The sequence below is a fragment of the Alligator mississippiensis genome, chromosome 2, assembly GCF_030867095.1.
Source record: "Alligator mississippiensis isolate rAllMis1 chromosome 2, rAllMis1, whole genome shotgun sequence".
NCBI lineage: Eukaryota > Metazoa > Chordata > Crocodylia > Alligatoridae > Alligator > Alligator mississippiensis.
In genome coordinates, this window is record NC_081825.1 from 217014925 (window position 1) to 217034969 (window position 20045).

The 20045-nt window shown below is 44.0% G+C and overlaps 1 protein-coding gene across 1 annotated transcript; it reads right to left on the reverse strand.

The window, feature by feature from the left end:
* Positions 1 to 499: 499 nt before the first annotated feature.
* Positions 500 to 17662, reverse strand: CD59 (CD59 molecule (CD59 blood group)). Its single transcript, XM_059722753.1, has 5 exons — positions 17568 to 17662; positions 13847 to 13876; positions 7677 to 7754; positions 4224 to 4325; positions 500 to 1810 (listed from the first exon to the last, which is right to left on the reverse strand). Exons 1-5 carry the CDS (start codon positions 17647 to 17649, stop codon positions 1614 to 1616), a joined length of 489 nt encoding a protein of 162 aa, XP_059578736.1. The 5' UTR covers positions 17650 to 17662; the 3' UTR covers positions 500 to 1613.
* Between the last annotated feature and the right edge of the window lie 2383 nt (positions 17663 to 20045).

Sequence of the window (20045 nt, forward strand, 5' to 3'; positions counted from 1 at the left end):
TTGCTCCCCAATAAGCTACCTTATAAATTAAAAGTTCTCATTTTCCAATAATATGAGATGGGCTCAGCGCTCACTCCCTAGAAACACCTGGATTCTTGTTTAACCATGCTGGCATTCTGGGAAATAAATCACACATCTCACATTTCTTTATTTTTCTGGCTTTTTTTTTTTTTTTTTTTTTATTAACCAAAAGGTCACCGTAGCCATTCACATTCTGAGCAATTGTTTAATGTTCTGAATTCTGCGATAGCCAAAATAAAATTTTGACCAAAAGCAGCAGAAGTCCAAAACTGTCTTAATTTCCACAAGGAAAAGTATGGTACAATTATCTGCTCAGTTTTGACTGAAAAGTAGAAGCTTACTGGTCACCAAGACAGACCAAGGATATCACAGGCCAAGGAACCCAGAATTAGAACACAAGTCTTTGGCAACTGATCTAACTTCAAAACAAGACAGCACCCCTGAACACTTTAAAAAGACAATACCATAACACACTACATGAGAGGAAGATTTGTCATAATATAATATCCAATTAAGAAAGGTGTCTAAATACAATGAAAGCATTAAGGTATTTCTCGTGTTACTCAGTGGGTCAGTACATTTGGTGGTGGGGAGTGAGGCAGGCAGGGAGGGGAAAAAAGGAACAACCCAATTAAGTCAAGAACATTTACATGATCAGCAAGAATGGTCTCTCATGCAATACCTAACTGTATTAGCTGCAATAAAATACTGCAAGTTATAAATGTTGCATAAAATTCAGTTCAAAGAGTTCCAAGTCCAGGTCTGGAATACAGATAGTTAAACTCCTATTTAGGACTTGCTTGTTGATATATTTTGAAGCCAAATAAAAGTAAAATGAAGGATATCCATACTGGGCATGTCTAGCAGATGTTCCTTTTAAATTCCTAACTGCTTTGTAGATCATTTTCAATACATTAAGCAGTTTGTTGCACAAAGCACATGCTCAACTTGCATCTTAAATGTGAAAGCTTCCATAAGCTAAAGAGAAAATTTACACAAGATACTCAAGTAGCAAGTACATGTCTGCATGCTCATAAAACTTGGAGGCAAGGCATTCCTCATATATTTGAAATATACTTTGATTTACCCTTCAGCTGTATAAAAAGTTCATAAGCTTTCCTACTAAATAATTGGTATTCCAATAGCCTCAATCCATCTGCAAAACATTTCAAGTTGGGCAAGGAACCAGAATCTGACACCATTGCAATTAAACACTTTTACCAGTTGCAAGTGGTATCAGAACAACTAATGCACTAATCTGAGGCTAAGACTTACGCGAAAAGAAAAATCATAACTGCAAATTTATAGAACATTAAAGAACAATAATTTTCTACCAATTAATGTACCTTCAGTGACCCTATGTACACCTTTTCCGTTCAAGTTATTTTCTCCATAAACATGGCATAAGATATTTATACTCCTTTTCCCAGTTTGCTGTAGACAGTGATTTATCCTCAACAGAAAGCAACCTATGAAATAGGATTTAAAAGTAACAGGTAATAATGTGTTCCTGCCTCCTCCCCACACAGTTAGAACTGAGAAAATGTTAAGTACAAGTAACAGTGACAGCAAGTCATCTTTCTAGCTTCAGATTAAAAACAGAGTATCCAGATCATAGTCATTATGGTGGCAACACTGAAGGCAGTTTTACTAATCACTATGGTTGGACTCTTATTGCACATATCAGTTTGGCAGCAAAAGTACTCAAAGTTATCAGCATGAAACAGAGAGGCAATCTCATTTATGTTGCATCTGGAACTCTTCCAGCAGGCATATGTTTTCACTTTAGCTGTATTGAGAGAGAGAGAGAGAGAGAGAGAGAAAAAAATTAAAAAACAGATCCAACATAACTTTTTTAAACCAAGAAGCAAATTAAGAGAATCACTGCCTTATCTGCCAGGTTTGGTTCAAACTCCTTTCTATTGGTTGCCTCTCTCAACTATGGGAACATGTAAGAGACAATGAGTTTGTCTCTTGTCTCTGCTGCACTGCCCTCTAACATGGTACCTCAGGTTCACTGGGTACTTTAAATTTGAGCCAGACCTGTCCTGAAGTGCAGAGGGGTGCTATGATTCCTGAGCTAATAGTGCAATGAGAATTGCACTAACTGTATTGTAGCCATTTATCAGCTGTTAGTGTAATTTGCTCTATTCACACTGTAGTCCATGTCTCGTTTTGCAGTGCTGATTTACTCAAGTTAAGCTGCCTTGGAATCCCCTCACTCAATCTGAATTTTTGCAAAGATACAATGAAAGGGGAGGGGGGTTGTTGTTGGTTTTTTTGGAGGGGGTGGGGTTCACCCCAGCTACAACAATCAATGGCTGGGACCAAACAGGTGCTACCAGAAGAGTGGACAAATGACTGTTCATTCACCTAGAGATACTAGAAGATGACTCAAAGGAAGCGTCCACATAAGATGCTAACTATGCAGTTATCTAATAACACTGCACAGTAGCATGTCACAGCATGGACAGTGCTAATATACTACTGCGCAGTAACATCACTAAAAAGAAGTTACCATGCAGTAGTGCCAGCAAACTCTGGTTACTGCGCATTTATTTACTACTTGGTTATACAAGAACGAAAATAAATGCATAGCAACCACTGTGCATTAATGAACATATAGATATGTGCCAAGTGAGACTCACGGCACCCATATTTTTAATCTTTAAAATATTGTATTTTATTACAGGTACCAGGGCTTAATGGAAAGAGACCTCAGTTGAGATACCAAGTAGAAAAGAATCTTTTTTTGTGGCTGTGCTAATAGTTACCGCTGTATTTACTGATTTGCTAACTTACGGTTCCCTATTTTTAGTAGTGTCAGTACAGGTAGGAGGGAGGGGAAAAACTCCAGAGCTAATCCCTCCATTGTTTAGGAGAGGCAGAGGAAGAATTTAAAAAGAAAGAAGAGAGTACTTCAACATGGCAGTTATTTCAGTTCCTACGGACTTTACAAGAGGACTTGTATACAGGGAACAGTTACTTCAATTGAGATAAATGAATTTAATGTATTACTTTGGGTTAAAATTAGTCATTGTCTTTATGCAGACAAGCACTCAGGTAAAGGCTCAATATACAGTTCATGCTTTCTTCCTTGCAAAAATTATTAGAAAATCCTATGACATCTTGCTTTCATTTAACCAGGCTTATGGCAAAGTTGCCATGTAACTCCAACTCTGTAGGCTGTTTACTCCAAATGATTCCTTCCCCTACCCCTCTTCAAGAATACTGTTTGAAGGAAATTCAAATCCTAAAAGGGAAGGGGTAAGGAGGGGAAGACAGCCACACAACCTTGTAGTAGCAGGCTTGCTTTAGTCTATACACACACAAAAGCAAAAGTTTGAAAGACAATTCTAGCTATAGTCATTTCAACCAAGACTGCACAATGAAAGCTCATTCAGTGCATCTCTACATTCATAGTCTATCTATACAATTTGGCTAACTGCATAACTGAGCTTCTCTAAGGAGAGTGCTCTCTCTCTTCTAAGCAACCTTCTCCCTTTAAAAAGGGTATCATTTTGGATGGTAGTAAGTAAGTGCTGGAAAAACAGTGCATCTATTGACCTTTCCTTACTACTAGAAATGTACTCTATCATAGCAAGTATAGATAGGACAAGACAATGGCCTTTCCAGTGGCTTTAAAATCTCTTGCTAGTAAGACACTTTTTCTCTCCAAATAATAGGAAGAAGTGAAATGGAAAACACCAACAAAATATCACAATATTTATTATTATCACAACGGAAAGCAAACACATGGAAAAAACAGCTCTTAGATTACCGTGAAACAATAAAAATCCAAAGAAACAGAAGTGTCCAGACTTCAATACATTTTACAAACAACATAAATGATTTGCCAGTATCATAATGATTGGTTAAATTTGTGCTGTTATGTGGACATACTGAGTTTTCAAATGGTCATTTTAATTTGTAAGCCAACAGTATGTTGCAGTAGCCAACTTACATTGCTCCTCTTTCACGCCATTTTTTGACATTTCATTTTCACAGATGCATGTGTCCGTACTACAAATGCATATCAGATACCCATACCTATACCATTTCATCAGTTGCTCAAAAGCCAGCATTTGACATCAATCAGCATGTATTTCCATCCTCAGGTTAAGCTAAAACACTCCTTACTTTCAGACTATAAAAGTAACAGTAAGCACAACAGAATAAAGGTGTATAAAGAGTGTACATACTAAACCTGATCTGTAGGCAAGCATCTTCACCAGGTATGCATGTACCGTTGGTCTTGCACAATACAGGACTTTGATCACATGTATAACATCTCAGAGAGTAGCCTATAAAAGAAGTACTTATTATTATTATTATTATTATTATTATATAGGAACCTGTGCCTTTCCTAGCAAAAGCTCAAACGTCTCCCTTACTAGGTTTGTTTTACTAAAGTTTCAAAATTCTTAAAAGAAAAGAATAAATGTTTTTCAAGGCCTGGAAGAGCACATTCAATTTTATTACTGAGAACTAAGTATAAAGCTAATAGGAAGAGATGCTCCAATGTTCCGATCAGACTATTTAGAAATAGCTTAATACATTTAAAGCAAATAAACCTTGCACCCAGTTGTCACAACAGGTAGCCTGAGTGGACCTGGAATAAAAGTTTGCATTACTAGTGGTATCCATAAAGTTCCTTTTCTTTTCTCCCTCTATTACTTCTCTCTCCATCATTTTAAACTTCTTTCCCTCCACACTCCCATTTCCCTTCCCCCTCCTCTTAATTATTAGGAGGTACACCGATATATCAGTTGCATATCGTACTGGCATTGATAAAAAGGAAAATTAGCATTATTGGCCATTGGCTTTTTTTTGACCAATGTAGCCAATAACATGACTAATAAATGCTGTGTGCGTGGCTGCAGCATATACATGGCCAGGAATGCAGCCCAGCACCTTGGAGAGCAGCGTCCTGCCGGTAAGTCTGTGAAGTGGAAGGAGTATGGACGGGGCAGATTGAGGCTCACATGCTGAGGGAGAGAGTGGGGCAGGGGCTGCCCAGCCAAGGCAGTGAATGTGACCCTGGGGCCAGAAGCAGGACAAAGCCACAGGCGGTATGTCCGATGGGTACGGGGTGGGGGGCACTCCCACCACTGTGCACATCCCCTGGGGGAGGCCTAGGGGGGCATGTACCCCCACAGGTATGTGCACAGGGCAGAAACAGAGGCAGGTTGCCTGCTGCAGGTTCAGGGCCAGAGGCAGAGCCAGCCACTTCCCGGCAGGGGACTGAACTGTGGCTGTGCTCAGAGTTGGCAGGAGCAGGGCAGGCTCAGCTGTTCAGGGCAGGCGATGGCAATGCTGGGAGGGACGGCTACAGGGAATTTTGGGGTGGCTGTAGCCCCCAAGCCTGATCAGCACCACTCTTCCTCAGGGCTGGGCTCCCAAGGGAAAGCCAGCAGCAAAGTGCCCCGAGCAGCATTGGGAGGGGTCTGGGGGGGCTATAGCCACCCTAAAATTCCCTGTAGCCACCCTTCCCAGTGCTGCTGCCGCCTACCCCACACAGCTGAGCCCAGCCAGCCCCCCCCCCCCCCCCCCCCCCAGGAAGAAGCTCATGCTGCCCATAGCTGTCAACCCGCAGCAGGCAGCCTGCCTCCATCCCAAGCACAAATCCGGGGTGGGGCACACATGCCCTCCCATGCCTCCCCCAGGGAGTATACAGTGGCAGGAAGCCATCCCCCCCACCCCCCAGCACAAGCCACCTGCAGCTCCATCTCACATTTACCAACCTGTCTGGACAGCCCCAGTCCCAGCCCCACTCCCTCCCTCACCATGAGGGCCTTGATCTGCCCCCACCCTATGCTCCTTTCCGTCCCCCACCCCCAATTTACCAGCAGGATGCTGCTCTCCAAGCAACCCAGCTGCATTCCTGTAAATCAGCTATCAGATTGGTATTGGCCAATATGGTCAATAATCATCTATCGGTATCGGCCAAGAAAATATCAGTGCACCCCTATTAATTATGACCATTTTCTCCAGTCTTCAAAACACCACACTGGAGATGTGGTACTCCTGGTGCGCACACTTCTCATCATAGCATTGTTTTTCATGCCTTCTTCCCATGTCCCAAATTCATCCAAGCTACATCCTAAAACAGAGTTGTCCAGCTGGCAGCCTGTGGACCACATGCAGCCCCCAATGGGTAAAATTGCAGCTCCTAAGCTTCCTTCCAGCTGCCACTCCCCTCACTGCAGCAGCTGCAGGGGGCTCCAAGCTTCCCCAACCTGCGCTGCCACAGCGGGCAGGAGTGGTGCAGCATGGGACAGCCTGCAGTGGTGAAGGAGCATGCAGGCTAGCAGTGTAGCCGGGAAGCGCACAGCAAGGTACTTAAAAAGTAAGTCAGGCTTCTCAGGCAGGGGGTGCAGCAGGGGGCAGGCAACCCCAAAGGGCCCATAGGCCCTTTTGAAGTAGTCCCCAGCCCCTTAGGAATTATGGCTTCTTTTTTAGGACAAAGCTATCCAATTTCTAATACAACAGAAATGTGGGTATATTTCACACATTCTCAATTTTAATTAACTATCTAACTAGTAATAGGCAACACAAATGACTAATCACCATGCTTTTAGAAACCTTGATCAAGTATATTTATTAAACAAGTGCCTCTTTTAAAAAAAAGCAGCAGTGTAGTGACATGGCCAGGCACCCAGGGCACAGGGACAGCGGTGATTTTTGGTTGCTGCCAAGCCACCAGCACAGCTGCTAGGAGCAGCCATTTTATTGCCACTCTCTCCCCCTACACCAAGTCAGCACCTGGGGAGATTGCACTGGTCACACAGCCCTATTTACACCACTGCTGAACAGGTAAACCTGTAAAGATTAGCTGCCCAAAAATCCTTCTTATGGCATGGCAGAGAAGGAAACAACAACAACAACCACCACCACAAAGCCCCACCACATGCACACACAGGCAACAAGTGTTAAGAACAGATGACAAAATGGAGTTCCCTTCTCTTTAAAAAAAAAAAAAAAAAAAAAAAAAAAAAAAAAAAAAAAAACACACCTCTGCCCTATTCACACAGCCAGACAGCTTCAGAAACATTATTTTAGAAGTTCACAGTTTTTTTCCCCATTATATAAAAACTTTAATCTAACAAAACAAATCAACCAACTAGTAAGGTGATCATTAAGATTTTTTTTAGAACATTGCCCTGCTATAGCTACTTTTGTAATAGTCCATTCCTCAAATTGAAGTCCTATAAAAAAAGTTTTAAGTATGTCCCTACCAAATTTCTCAAGGTTCTTATAACCTGTTGCACATGTGAACAAACATTCTTGCCACATCCTGCCTATCAGATGTATAACCAGCAGTCTCTGCACTCTGGGCAGCAGCAACAGCTGGGCAAGCATGGCAGTGGGGGTAGTCACTGGGCTGGCTGCCGCCACCATTCATGCAACCCTGTTGGGAAAAAAGAAGGTACCAAGGGCTACTGCCCTGCTCACCCGCATTTAAATTATACTACTACTGCCTATTTTGTTTCAGCTTCCTTTGCAAATATTCAGCTCGATTCACATCTCATTTCTGCCATCATAGGACAAAACAACATAAAGATTATGCTGATTTCTATTAATCTGATCCACAACCACGTGACATACCTGTTTGGTATATTTACACGTATGCAGGAAAGCACTAAGATACTTACCAGAACTGCAAAAAACAACCAAAGTAATGAAAGCACTGATCAGGATACAATTCATTTTGTTCATGTTTCTTTCCAGATCTGGAAGGGAAAAAGTCACATACATCAGATACAGTTATACTGTCCCTAGTCCATAAAAATCTAAAAGCCAGGGATGTTATCCAAAAGGAGCAAGGTCTCACACTTGACTTCCAGTCATAGGTTCAGAACACAACTTTTAATCTGTAGCATGGGCAGTCTTTCTGCAGACCTGGGCAGAAATGCTTTGGTTTCCTCCTCTGCAAAATAGAAATACTACTAGCCTGCTACAAAGGAGAAGTTATGAGGGTGAATGAAGTTATATGCAACACCAAGCTTGGTAATGTCAATAGGCTTTGCTCACCCTTAACATTTACATCTTCAAAGCATTTTGCAAACTTAGTTATTGTCTATGCTATCTTTTATGAATGCATAAAATAAACTAGAAGAGGAATCTCTGGATTGTTCCATTATCACAAAAGCAGGTCACACACCTCTGCCTGACTGGCTGGCTGCTGTCCTCCCTGTTTTCTGCTAAAAGATTCAGTACAATATAGAAACAGAAGGAAAAAGCATGAATTTAATTGAGATATCCTTACTGAAACCAACAGCATTGTGACATGGATAAATTTGTCCAATTCCATCCTGTTAGTTATCTGCAAAGGCAAGCTAAGCTAGTTTTGCCGTTGCAATTGGACTGTTTTATGTCCAGTTCCTTTAATAATGATCCCTCCTGCAAGTAATGCGTGTCAGACTGCTTAACTAGATTCATGTTTTGTATATTCTGAAACCAGAAAATTAAGGGGAAAAAAACCACACACCACACAACCCATACACCAGGAATTAAAATAGAACACACTCCCTAATCCACCTGTCAAACTATCTTGCTACAATTTCCTATCAAGTTTTTTCTACCTGCAACTTCATACCCACACAGTTTTCTAGGGTACACTGACAAGCCAGACATTACATGTTTCAATATGATCAAGTTAATATTACTGAAAATTTAGTGCAGTTTGTTGCTGGGGTGGGGTGGGGGGTGACAACAACAAACTTTTATATGCAAGCAGAATAAGTGTGGCACTAATCATTTTGTTTTGCAAGCAGTACTTTCTTTAAAGAAGTTAGCAAAACACTGAGAAGAAAAGCAGATGTTCTTATTTCAGGGGAACTGGAAGTTCTTCCTGCTGAAAAGTCCAATTTTCTTATATTGTTACTACCCAACTCTGTTACTTTATAGCTGCCACTTAAGACCTCTTAACAGGGGTCTATCTATGCAGAAACAGGGTACTAACCAGTGGAAAAAGCACAAGATGCCTCAAAGAAACAGAAAGCAGCAGAGTAAGCCAATACATTTCAGGAGAAATTTGTTCCTAAAACCAGAGAAGCTACTAGTTAGTTCAAGTTGGAGATGAGGGCCTGTATCCTTCTGTTGGCTCTCCTACTGGAGATGTGTGCAAAACTTCTGACAGTTCTTTGGGGTGGGAAGAAAGGAGGGGGTAGGAGTCTTGGCTGAAAGTAAGGGATGCAGAGGGAAAGAGCTGTACCTGGATATCAGGCTTCTTGGTATCTTGCTTCTCAGCAGTGCTGCCCCCAATACCTGCAGTAGCTACCAAACTGTACAGCAGCACCTCCTTCCAGAAGAGGAAGGAAACTGCAACCTGCCACGCTGTTGCTTAAGATCTCTCCTTAGCTCTTTATCCAGTTATTTACCACACCTAATTAGCCACTTCCCTGCTTCCAAGGGCCCATGAAAAACTAGAAGAGAATTCTTGGGCCCCAAGCCCTGAAATGCAACCCCATTAGGTAGACTTTAAAGGTTAAAACTTTGTACAAAGCTACAGAAAAACCACTTACTACCCCATTCCCAAGAAGTTTGGGTGCTTGTACATGTGACGTAACTGGCCTTTAAAGAGACTCAATTGCCCTTTTGCACCACCTTAATGGTGTCACTGTTTACATCTGCAGTGGTATATTTAGTTTTAATTTCATCACACTGTACATGTTCAGTGGCATATATTGCCTTAAATTACTTTGTTGTATAGTAAAGTAAAACACATCTGATTATTTTAGTTTGCTATGGGAGAGGTGGTGGGCAGGCTCCACCCGGGGGGGTGTTGGGAAAGTGGGCCCCACACCTCCCCCCCCCAGTGGAGCCTGCCTTGCAAGTGGCCATTGGGCCATGCAGTTTCTGAGCTGTGGGGACGCTCAGTGCTTTCCTCCATGGCAGTGGTGCCCCCTGGGGCTGCCTGGGTAGGATGAAAGTGGGCAGATGCTGCCCGAGGTTGCAGGCAGCACCTTGCCCAATCCAGCAGTTCATGGGGTTGCTGGAAACCCAGGTTTGTTTAGGGAAGCTCGGGCTTGGTGGGCTTCCAGCACTCTGGCGCCATCCCTGCTGCCTTCCAGCTGTCTGGCACTGCCTGGGAACAGGCTGACTTGCCCCTAGGGCAATGCAGGATGGTGGTAGGAGTACAGCTGGGTATGATGGCAGCCAGGGAAGGTGGTGGGGATGGTGCATGGTGGGGCTGGATGCCCACCAAGCGTGAGCTTCCTCGAGCACAGCTAGGCTTCCAGCACCCGGTACACCATTGCAATTTGTTACGTAGCCTGGGGTGGCAGCCCCCGAACTGTGAGGGGCCATAGACGTTGCTTCCATGGTAGTGGTGCCCCCAGGCAGCACCCACCCAGGCAGCCCTGGGGGATGCTGCCACCGTCTGAGCCCCATGCAGCTCAGGGGCTACATGATTCAACGGTAGCTCACGCAGGCAGGCTTCACTGAGGGAAAAAACAAACAACAATGAGGGGCCTGATCTTTTCTTCCCCTCCTCCCCCAAAATGAAGCCTGCCCAGGTCTTCTGCAACTGGGGAGGGAGCTGTCAGTGAACCCTGAGCTGCAGGGGGGCCCAGTCCTTCCCTCCATGGTGGCATCACCCACTTGTTAGCAGCCCGCCCAGGCAGTCCCAGGGGGTGCCGCCACCACGGAAGGAAGGACCAGACCACCCTGCAGCTCGGGACCTGCCAGAAACTTGCTCCCCACCCCCAACCACGGGAGAGGCAGGCAGGTTCTGCCGGGGGGGGGTTGGGAAATCAGGCCCCTCACCATTTTTTCTCTGGTAGAGCCGGCCTGCAGTGGTGGGGGTGAGCTGACAGGAGCCATCACTGTTCCAATCACAGTGATGGAAGTCCCTAAACTGAAAATGTGAGTTTTTAATTAACAGAAGTAAACAAACAAAAAAACCAAACAACCCACCATTTCAATTTAGGGAGAACTGAAACCCAGTCACATGTACAAACAGCCACTCTGATTTTACAGGAAATTAGACCTCAATTCTGCATAATAATACATTTAAGCCTCTTCTGAACTCCTTGCCTCTTCGTTTCTCCCTCAACAAAGCACCCTGATTGCCCACTACTCCCTCCCAGTATACTCCTGCCTCTTTGCTCCTTCTCACAAACATCACTCCACTCCATACTTCCAGGTCCCTTATAACTGCTCTTTACTTTGTCACTTTTTCATCCTCATCCCGTCTTTCTGAGCCCCCTTCAAGATTCTTCAGCATGAGTCCTCTTCCCAAGTTCCACACTAGTGTCTACAACCCAGCTTCCCTGCACAACTATTCCTCCAATACCCTAGCTCTTGGTTCCTCTCAAATTCATAGATGCTAGGGTCAGAAGGGACCTCAATAGATCATCGAGTCCAACCCCCTGCACAGGCAGGAAAGAGTGCTGGGTTCAGATGACCCCAGCTAGATGCTTATCTAACCTCCTCTTGAAGGCCCCCAGGGTAGGGGAGAGCACCACCTCCCTTGGGAGCCCATTCCAGATGTTGGCCACTCGAACTGTGAAGAAGTTCTTCCTAATGTCTAGTCTAAATTGTTCCAATGAGAAGAAATTCTATGTATAGTAGTGGTCAAATAACAAAAACAATATTAAGCAACAGGCTACCAATGGTTTGGCAGAACAGCTAGAGTGAAACATAAAAAAGGTATTGTTAGTTGTCCCAACCAGTTGAAAAGACAGGCCCAACCTGTCAGTAACTTCTCTCCTTCCCAGGGATTTCAGGCCTCTTGTCAGGTTCAGGATCAGTTTGGCTTCTCCTGCTCCTTTATTAAATCACATTTTATAAACACCTATAATGTAGATTTTTTTTATGAGGTCACCAAGGTTCTGACTAAGACATACAGCAAATAGCTTTGCAGCAGCGTAGTTAAAAATCAATGATCCAAAAATAAATAAATTCATTATTTATATCAGATTTTTTAATTTAATCTTTTTTTTTGGTTAAGATGCTTTTTATAAAAAAAAACAAAAAACACACATCTATATAAAGATATAGTTTTAATTTAAGATATGTTAAAGCTCAAAGATATCATCATGGGCTAGGGATTATAACTTCTAATGATATACTACTTGAGACAATATTGCTGGATGAAGTGCGTGAGAAAGACATTGAACACTGTGCAACAAGTCTAGAGGGGAAAATTGTTAACCTGAGTCTTGATGGGTGGAGCAATGTCCACAATGATCCAGTAGTATGTGCCTGTGTGACAACAGAAGGGACTGTTTATCTTACAGAAACACTTGATACATCAGGAAATGCACACACAGCAGAATACTTACACAAATTAGTAGTAAAAGCTATAACAACCTGGAAAAAAATTCAAATGCTTAGTATACAGCTTTGTCACAGACAAAAGCCCCAACCTAATAACATATGGCTACACCACTTATTTGATACACTTCTTAGCCAAAGACTTCAGTGCTCCAGAAATAAAGGCTATTGTTGTTGAATTTGCAAAATACTTCTGTAACAACCACTTTGCAGAAGCTGCTCTGAAGAAAGCAGGGGGAACCAAACTAACTCTCCCACAAGATGTGTGATAGAACTCCGTAGTGGACTGTTTTGAGCGATATATTGAGAACTGACCTAATCCAATGACAATCTATGAACAAAATCATGACAAAAAATGGAATTGTCATAGCCAAAGTTCAAAATTGGGCTAAAAATAAATATAGATTGTATGCTGACTATTCGGATCCTATTTCCGTAGCCTTGAATAAAATGCAGGCGAATTGCTGACTTATTGCTGATCCTGTTGAAGTTTGGAATGAACTGAGCGAGACCTTGAAAAGAGAAATATGTAATGGCAGAGTTAAGTTACAGGTGTTTTAAAAAACCCAAATGGATCAAGCACTATCTGCAGCTAGATACTAGATAAAAATAGATTTTTTTATATTAGATAGAATTTTTTTATAATAGTTTTTTTTTTTTTTTTTTTTTATAATAGATAGAATTTATCCAGCAATCATTCCTCCATAATACCAACTACAATAAATTTCAGGGCCAAGGGTGAACTATTCAAGAAATATGTTTGCTAAAGAGGTTTTAAAGAAAAATAAATAAATAAAAATAAATCACACCAGTGAACTGGTGGAAGTCATTTGAGCACCTGGATCTATCAGACTCTAGTAAAGTATCCAGCTTTTAACAGCAGTAGCTTTTTTTGCAGGTGTAGAAAGAATATTTTCTTCCTTTGGACTAATCCATTCTAAATTGAGAAAAATCACCTGGGAACTGAAAAAGCAGGAAAGCCTGTCTTTCTTTTCCAGTTTATGAATAAACAGGAAGAGGAAGATGAAGGTAGAGTTTGCTGCATAACCCAGTATTTTAACTCTCTCGCATTGATCTGACTGAAATAATCTATGTGATTTTTGTTAAAAATACATTTCACATAACTATAATAGTTAAGAATTCCAAAATACATGTGCTTGCTTTGTAAAAATAATTATACATGTTTGTTGAAGAAAAATATCCAAAATACATAAGCTTGTTTTAGTTTTTAAAATATTAAATGTCATAATTCAGTTTTCTGATGTAGTTGCAACATTAATCTGAAAAAATATCAAAATAAGTCATTGCTTTGAAATGTATAACATGTTCCTTGTAAAAATGAAAATTCTCTCTCTCCAAGTTGTAAATCATATGTATTAAGTTTATATTAAACAACCAGAATGCACTTTTTGTAGAAAACAATGATTAAATTGAAGTTTCTTGGCCAGTGATTGATTTAAAAATCAAATCCACCCTGCTTTGCAAGATTTTCTATCATACTTCCCTTGTGGAAGTGGATGAACTTTCTTGTTTTCCTTCTTACCGCTCTTTCCAGAATTTTGGGAGGATATATCTGCACAAGAAAAAGAAAAAAGTCGTCTCAGCATTCATTAGCATCTTCCCACCCAGAACTCTCTTCTGAACCATCTTGGACAATGAATGGCATTAATTTAGCAATCAATTCACTTTCCATTTCTAAACAAAACATAACTTCTGTTACTGAGTTTAATGTATTATAACAGTTAATTAAATTAGTTTACCATGGAACGCTAACATTCCAGCCAGGAAGAGCACACACAAACTGCAGATGCTCCCTCTGCCTGATGAAGGGTATTTATACCTAAAAGCTTGTAAAGAATCTCTCCAGCTATTTGAGTTGGTCTAATAAAAGATATCAGATTTACCCAAACAACTTTGTCTGACTATGTCCTTAGACCAACACAGCTACAACCTATACCCCTGTATCACTAAACATTTGACACTATCAAAGAAATGCAACAAAGCCATCTGGTGTGCAGATAGCCCCTGAATTCCTGAAGGCCTCTGGTCCTTCAAATTAGCTTTTCCGGTGTGGAAATTACATTATACACTGACGTGGAGCATACAATCAGGTCCATCTCTAAAACTGGCTCCCAACCTCAGGGCACAACCCAAATTAAGGTCGCGGGGGGTCCGCCCCTTGCTCCACTCTGCCCACCTGCGGGGCTCTCCCAGCGCACGGTCCACATGGCTCTCGCCACCGCTGCCCCCTGCGATCCCCGGCTCAGCCCAGGCTTTGCTGGTGCCACTGGGCATGAGCGAGTCAGCAGCAGGGGCAGGGGCCATGACCCAGATTTAGGGTCGCAGCAGAAAAAGGTTGGGAGCCACTGCTCTAAAAGATAACACAACAGAAGGAAATTATTCAGGCAGTATGGGCATTGTACTTCTGGGGCTCTGGTCCCACCTTATGGCTGTGGTCACAGCATGTACATGCCTATAGTTGACAACACTTGGCTAGATATCTGCCTGTTTGTGTCTGCCTGCCCATGTATCAAGAGGCCAGCCAGCCCATGCCATCCTTTGCTACACTGTAACAGCTTAACACTATGGTAGCTCAAAAATTTCCATTACCATCTACCTGAACTATATTAGCATACTGTAATGAAACTAAATTTCTGGCACATTCGAGGATTTTTTTTTTTTTTGGGGGGGGGGGGGGGGGGGGGGGGAGGGATCAGAATAAACATCAGGCAGTTTCACAAAGCCAACACTCCCAATATCTACCATGAGTAGTATCTATCATGAGGCAGGCAGGCATCCCCAATGTCTCTCACTAACAGGCTTCAAGAATATCTAATCATGAGTTTCCTTGTTGATTTATGTGCCCATGGATATGAACAGGCAGATAGCTGTCCAAAAACTGTCAACTATAGGCACGTGACTACATCCCGCTCTCTAGATCAGCATTTGCTGGCTCTCTTCATTTAAGGGTAAAAGACCTACACTGAGCCGAGCACTGAAAAAAATATACCTGTGGGATTCTATTCAGTTTCTACACTAAAAGATTACATTGACACAGACATTATTATAGGGCACTATTTTAGTGCAAGACCACAAGGAAAGTGTAGATGAAGAGTTTTGGGGGTTTTTTGGGTTTTTTTAAAACACAAAAAAAAAAAAAAGAGAGTGTTCGTTTGAGTTATTGGGCTACCCAGGAATGAAAGATTCTGTTTCATGCACAACTACCTAAAAAGTAATGGAATTTTACCACATTTTCAAGTCTCAATCACAAAAGTCCCTTGTTTGGGAAACAAGTAAATGGGAAGATTTAGGTCAAGAAGACTTTCCTCAGAAAACTGCTTACCCCCCCCCCCCCCACAGAAGCTTTTTTGTTATGAATCTCTCTCTGCCTTAACTATAGTGGGACTTGTTTACATCAATCAGCAGTTAATTCCCATTTGCTTGGCCGCATACATTTTCCAAGCTCTAAGTGGGTTTTCAGATGGGAATCCCAAAAAATATCAGAGAGCTTGGTGCCTTTCAACGCAATCAAACTGTTTTTGGTCAATACTGAAAGATATATAGCAAAGATTCTTCCAAAAGGTAACACAAAGTGCAGAACCTCCATAAATTTTACAACACAGAAATTGGCAGCCCCAAACCTTCTTCTCATCAAAAGCTTGATGTTGTGGCCACAAGAGTGCCACTGCTGTTGTAGGCATGCAAGCAGAACCCACCACCAGAGATGCAACATACATCAACAGGAGTTTTCCACAACTATAATCTAAATCAGAGAAGCACTTGTCAGCATAGCTTCGCCAAAGAGTTGCATCGTCTCCACGTTACCCAGAGACAACATATTTGCTTTCAGTGCTTTTTCAAAACACTATAGCTTAGCCCTGGTCCTTGTTTATAAAAGTGTGGTCACCTGTAGCTCACAAAGCTTTAAAAAGGTGTGCCCCTTGGGAGCAAGCAAATCAAGAAAAAAAAAATCTAATCTAATACATGGACATTTATTTCCTAAGCAACACACTGCAATTTGTGAATTGTAATGCACAAGTGAGGCTCACCATTGCAACCAGGAGATAGGGGACTTACTGTATTGTGGGAGCCCCAAAAGATACTGATACAAGTACTCAGGCACAGCCAGCTAAGCCTACAAAAGTCCACAAAGCAAGACTCATTTGGTAAAATCTTTTAATCGGACCAACTTTTATAACTGGGAGATATTAATCTTTTGGATATAAAATTTCCTCCTGGACTTGGGAAAGAAGCTCCAGGTGTAGGCAAGATAAAATTTTGAATAGACTAGAAACCAGTAATTACCTTACGGCAGCATCGTTTCCTGCCCATGCCCTGTGGGTAGCCCTACTCAGCACTAGAGGCTGTAAACCTCAGGCCAGCCAGAGACAGAGAGCATCTTACATTTCAAAGCATGTTTGTCTTGATGCTAACTACAGAGTTGATCCAATAAGAAGACATTGCCCTAAGAAATCCTTGCCTTTCCCATAGTTTCTGAACCATCATGACTACAGCATCACTCTTACCTGACCAATGCCCACCAGGCATTTTGCTCTGCACCCTTAATACACCCCCCATCCCCTCCCGCACAGCAAGAGCGCAAGATGTGATCCATGCGCCATTTGTCTTGCCAACTACTGCTGTCATTTGTCCTACGTTTTCCCCCTCAGGGAAGGTAAATTTCCACCTGGCCTTTTGCAACTGTGGGAACAAGTCATTCTCAAGTCTTTCGCATACCCTAACCTCCAAGATAAAGAAGAAAGGAGGGGGGGGGGGGGGGAGCGTGCTGCAGGAAGCTGGCAAGAGCACTAGCGCAATGCAGGGCTAGCGAACCCACGGGCGGGAAAACCCGCCCTGGGGTCTTCTGGAACCACGGGATAGAGGTTTGACAGGGGGAAACCCAACTAGAAGGCCTGCCCAACCCCTCCCAAGATCAAAACCAACTCAGGCAAGAGGGACAGGGAGCAAGAAGCCTCTTCCCTGCCTAGCCTGACTGCGGCTCTGCCACTCTGCTCCCCCCGATGAAAGGATCCCCTGGGACACAGGAGCGCCCCTGTGCCGCGGTCCTGCGCCCTGGGCTCCAGCACCTGCTGCCAGCAGACCCGGTGCAGGCGACCCCCCGCAGATGCCCAGCCAGGCGAGCCGCAGAGGGGAGAGGCAGGCAGGGAGCTGCTCCCCGGCGAGACCCCGGGCGCGGGGAGCAGCAGGGACAGGCAGACCCGGGTCCGTCCCTGAGGCTGCCTCACCCCCGCGGTACCACCTACCTGCGCCCGCGCCGCCGCCCGCCGCCGACTGCAGGGGCACAGGCAGCGCCGCCACCTCCCAGCCCCACCGCAGCGCCCCCATTGGCCCCGCCGCTGCCTCCAAGCCCCGCCGCAGCACCCCCATTGGCTCCGCCGCCGCGGGGCGGGGACACGGGCAGCCGAGACCCGCAGGGTGGGGCCGAGGGAAGCCGGGCTGCGGGCGACACTGCACCTGGCGGAGTGCAGCCTCTACCCCTGCGCCACAGTGTGTGGGCGGGGGGGGGGGGTATTAAGGGTGCAAAGCAAAATGCCTGATGGGCATTGGTCGGGTAAGAGTGGTGGTGTATTCCTGATGGTTCAGAAAGGATGGAAGAGGCAAGGGTTTCTTAGGGCGATATCTTCTTAGGGCAAAGCCCCTCAGCTGGCGCAGGAGGTGGCTTCGCTTCCCCTCAGGCCTCTTGGGGAGGGGGCTTCTGCACACCCAGATCAACAATGCCACGTGGTTCCAAAAGAAGCGTGCCAGCTGAGCTGTACTATTTGATTTTTCCCACCCTGGGCAAGGTTTCTAAAAGATGCACCCTGCAGACCTATCTGCTGTATTGCTGTGCTGTAGCTTTCTACCCCAAGGCTCTTTCTACCCAGCAGAACTTATACCATCTTTTCTCTGCTGCCTAATGAAGGGTGTGTGTACCCAAAAGCTTGCAATTCAAGACTGGTTTTATTGCAAAAATTGTGTTGGTCTCATAAAAAGAATCACCACTACCACGAGCCCTGATTGCTTTAGATACCGTGCATTTAATCATAGAGAATGAGGGTTGGAAGGGACCTCAGGAGGTCATCTAGTCCAACCCCTTGTTCAAAGCAGGATGGTCCCTAACTAGATCATCCCAGCCAAAGCTTCGTCTAGACGGGTCTTGAAAACCTCCAAGGATGGAGATTCCCCCACTGCTCTGGGTAACCTGGTCCAGTGTTTTACTACACTCCTAGTGAGAAAGTGCTTCCTAATATCTAACCTAAACTTCCCTTACTAGAGCTTGAGACATTGCTCCTTGTTCTGTTACTAGCTTAATAAAGTACTAACTAAATGTGCAGTGCCTAGAGTTACTGCACAGTAGCCAGCGCACTATTTAGTGAAGCTTACTGCACATTAACCTAATAACCCCATGCAGTAGGCTGTTAGCACGGTTTGTGCTGTGACTACTGCAGTGATATTAAGCTAAGGCACAGTAAGTGTCTCATGTAGATGTGCCCACACGCACCCTGGAGCCCCAGGAGAGCTGTTCCTATCTAGAGCTCCCCCCTCAGTCTTGTTGCTTGTGAGGGTGGGGCTGGGAAGGAAGACCCACCACAGCCTCTCACAGCCTGTCTGCTCTGTTCAGACCTAACAGGATTTTTTCCTTGTCTTTTTCTTGGGTTTCATTAAAAAGAAAAAATCCAGCCTGGTCCTGTCCCAACCAAAAGCAGCTCTGCTCTGGCCTCCCCTGCCAGTGCTTGTGAGCCAACAAACTTGTCCTCTGCCCGGGATATCGCATGCTATGGAGGCAGTTGGGATCCTGAGGAAGCTGCAGGCAGTTTCTCATTCAGAGGACAAGGCTTTCTGACAGTTTCTTGTCCCTTGAATGAGAAACTGAATGAGAATCCCTGTTCAAAAGGGATTAGCTGTTACATTAGTCTGCAGTGGGCCTGACAAACTAGGTAGCTGACCAGGCAAATGATGTCAGCAAGATAAGCAGACCTGATGTATGTAGCAGCCTTCAGTTTTTGATTGTATCATTACCAAAGGCAGAAGAGATGGTTCTCCAAACCATCTCTCATCCAGGTGTGCATAGTCCTTACACCCAGGAACTCCCAGCTCTCTCCCAGAGCTCAGCCTTTCCTACCTTGTTTCCAGAGAACAGCCCTGCTTCTGTCTCCTAATCTCCTATAGTCTCTTGCCCCTTCCATTGGACCACATAGAGCTGAAGGCGCTGAAGGATGTCCTCCATGCTGCTAGTTTTGTTGTCCCCTAGGCTAGGTATGGACAATCAAACAGCTCAAGGCTCAATCGATTCAATCTTCCCAGGTTAATCTAAGCTGTGTAGACTGAACCGATAAGCAAGTGAACAGACATTCATCTTTGATTTTGGAAATGCAGCCACATGCCCGCAGTGGCACAGACGAGAAGGAGGAGGGGCACTAGAGCACACTTTCCTGCTGGGCTGGAGCAGAAAGCTTGGGTCAAGGCTAGCCAGCCCACCCTGCAAGGAGAGGTTTGCAGGAGAGGTACAGCATCCTGAGATGCTGGGGGACTGTTAACTTGAATCTGGGGGGATCTAGGATGGAAGTTCAGTAAACCAATTTAGCCTAAGTCGGTTAAGTCTGATGATACTACATCCATTCAGGTTTATCTTAAATTAGTTTCAGCCACTTTGGAAGTGGTTTCTGTGCACTGAACTTCTGTTGTGTTACAGAATTGAACTGGTTTCCAATCACTTATACCAGTTTATGTATCATTTCTGT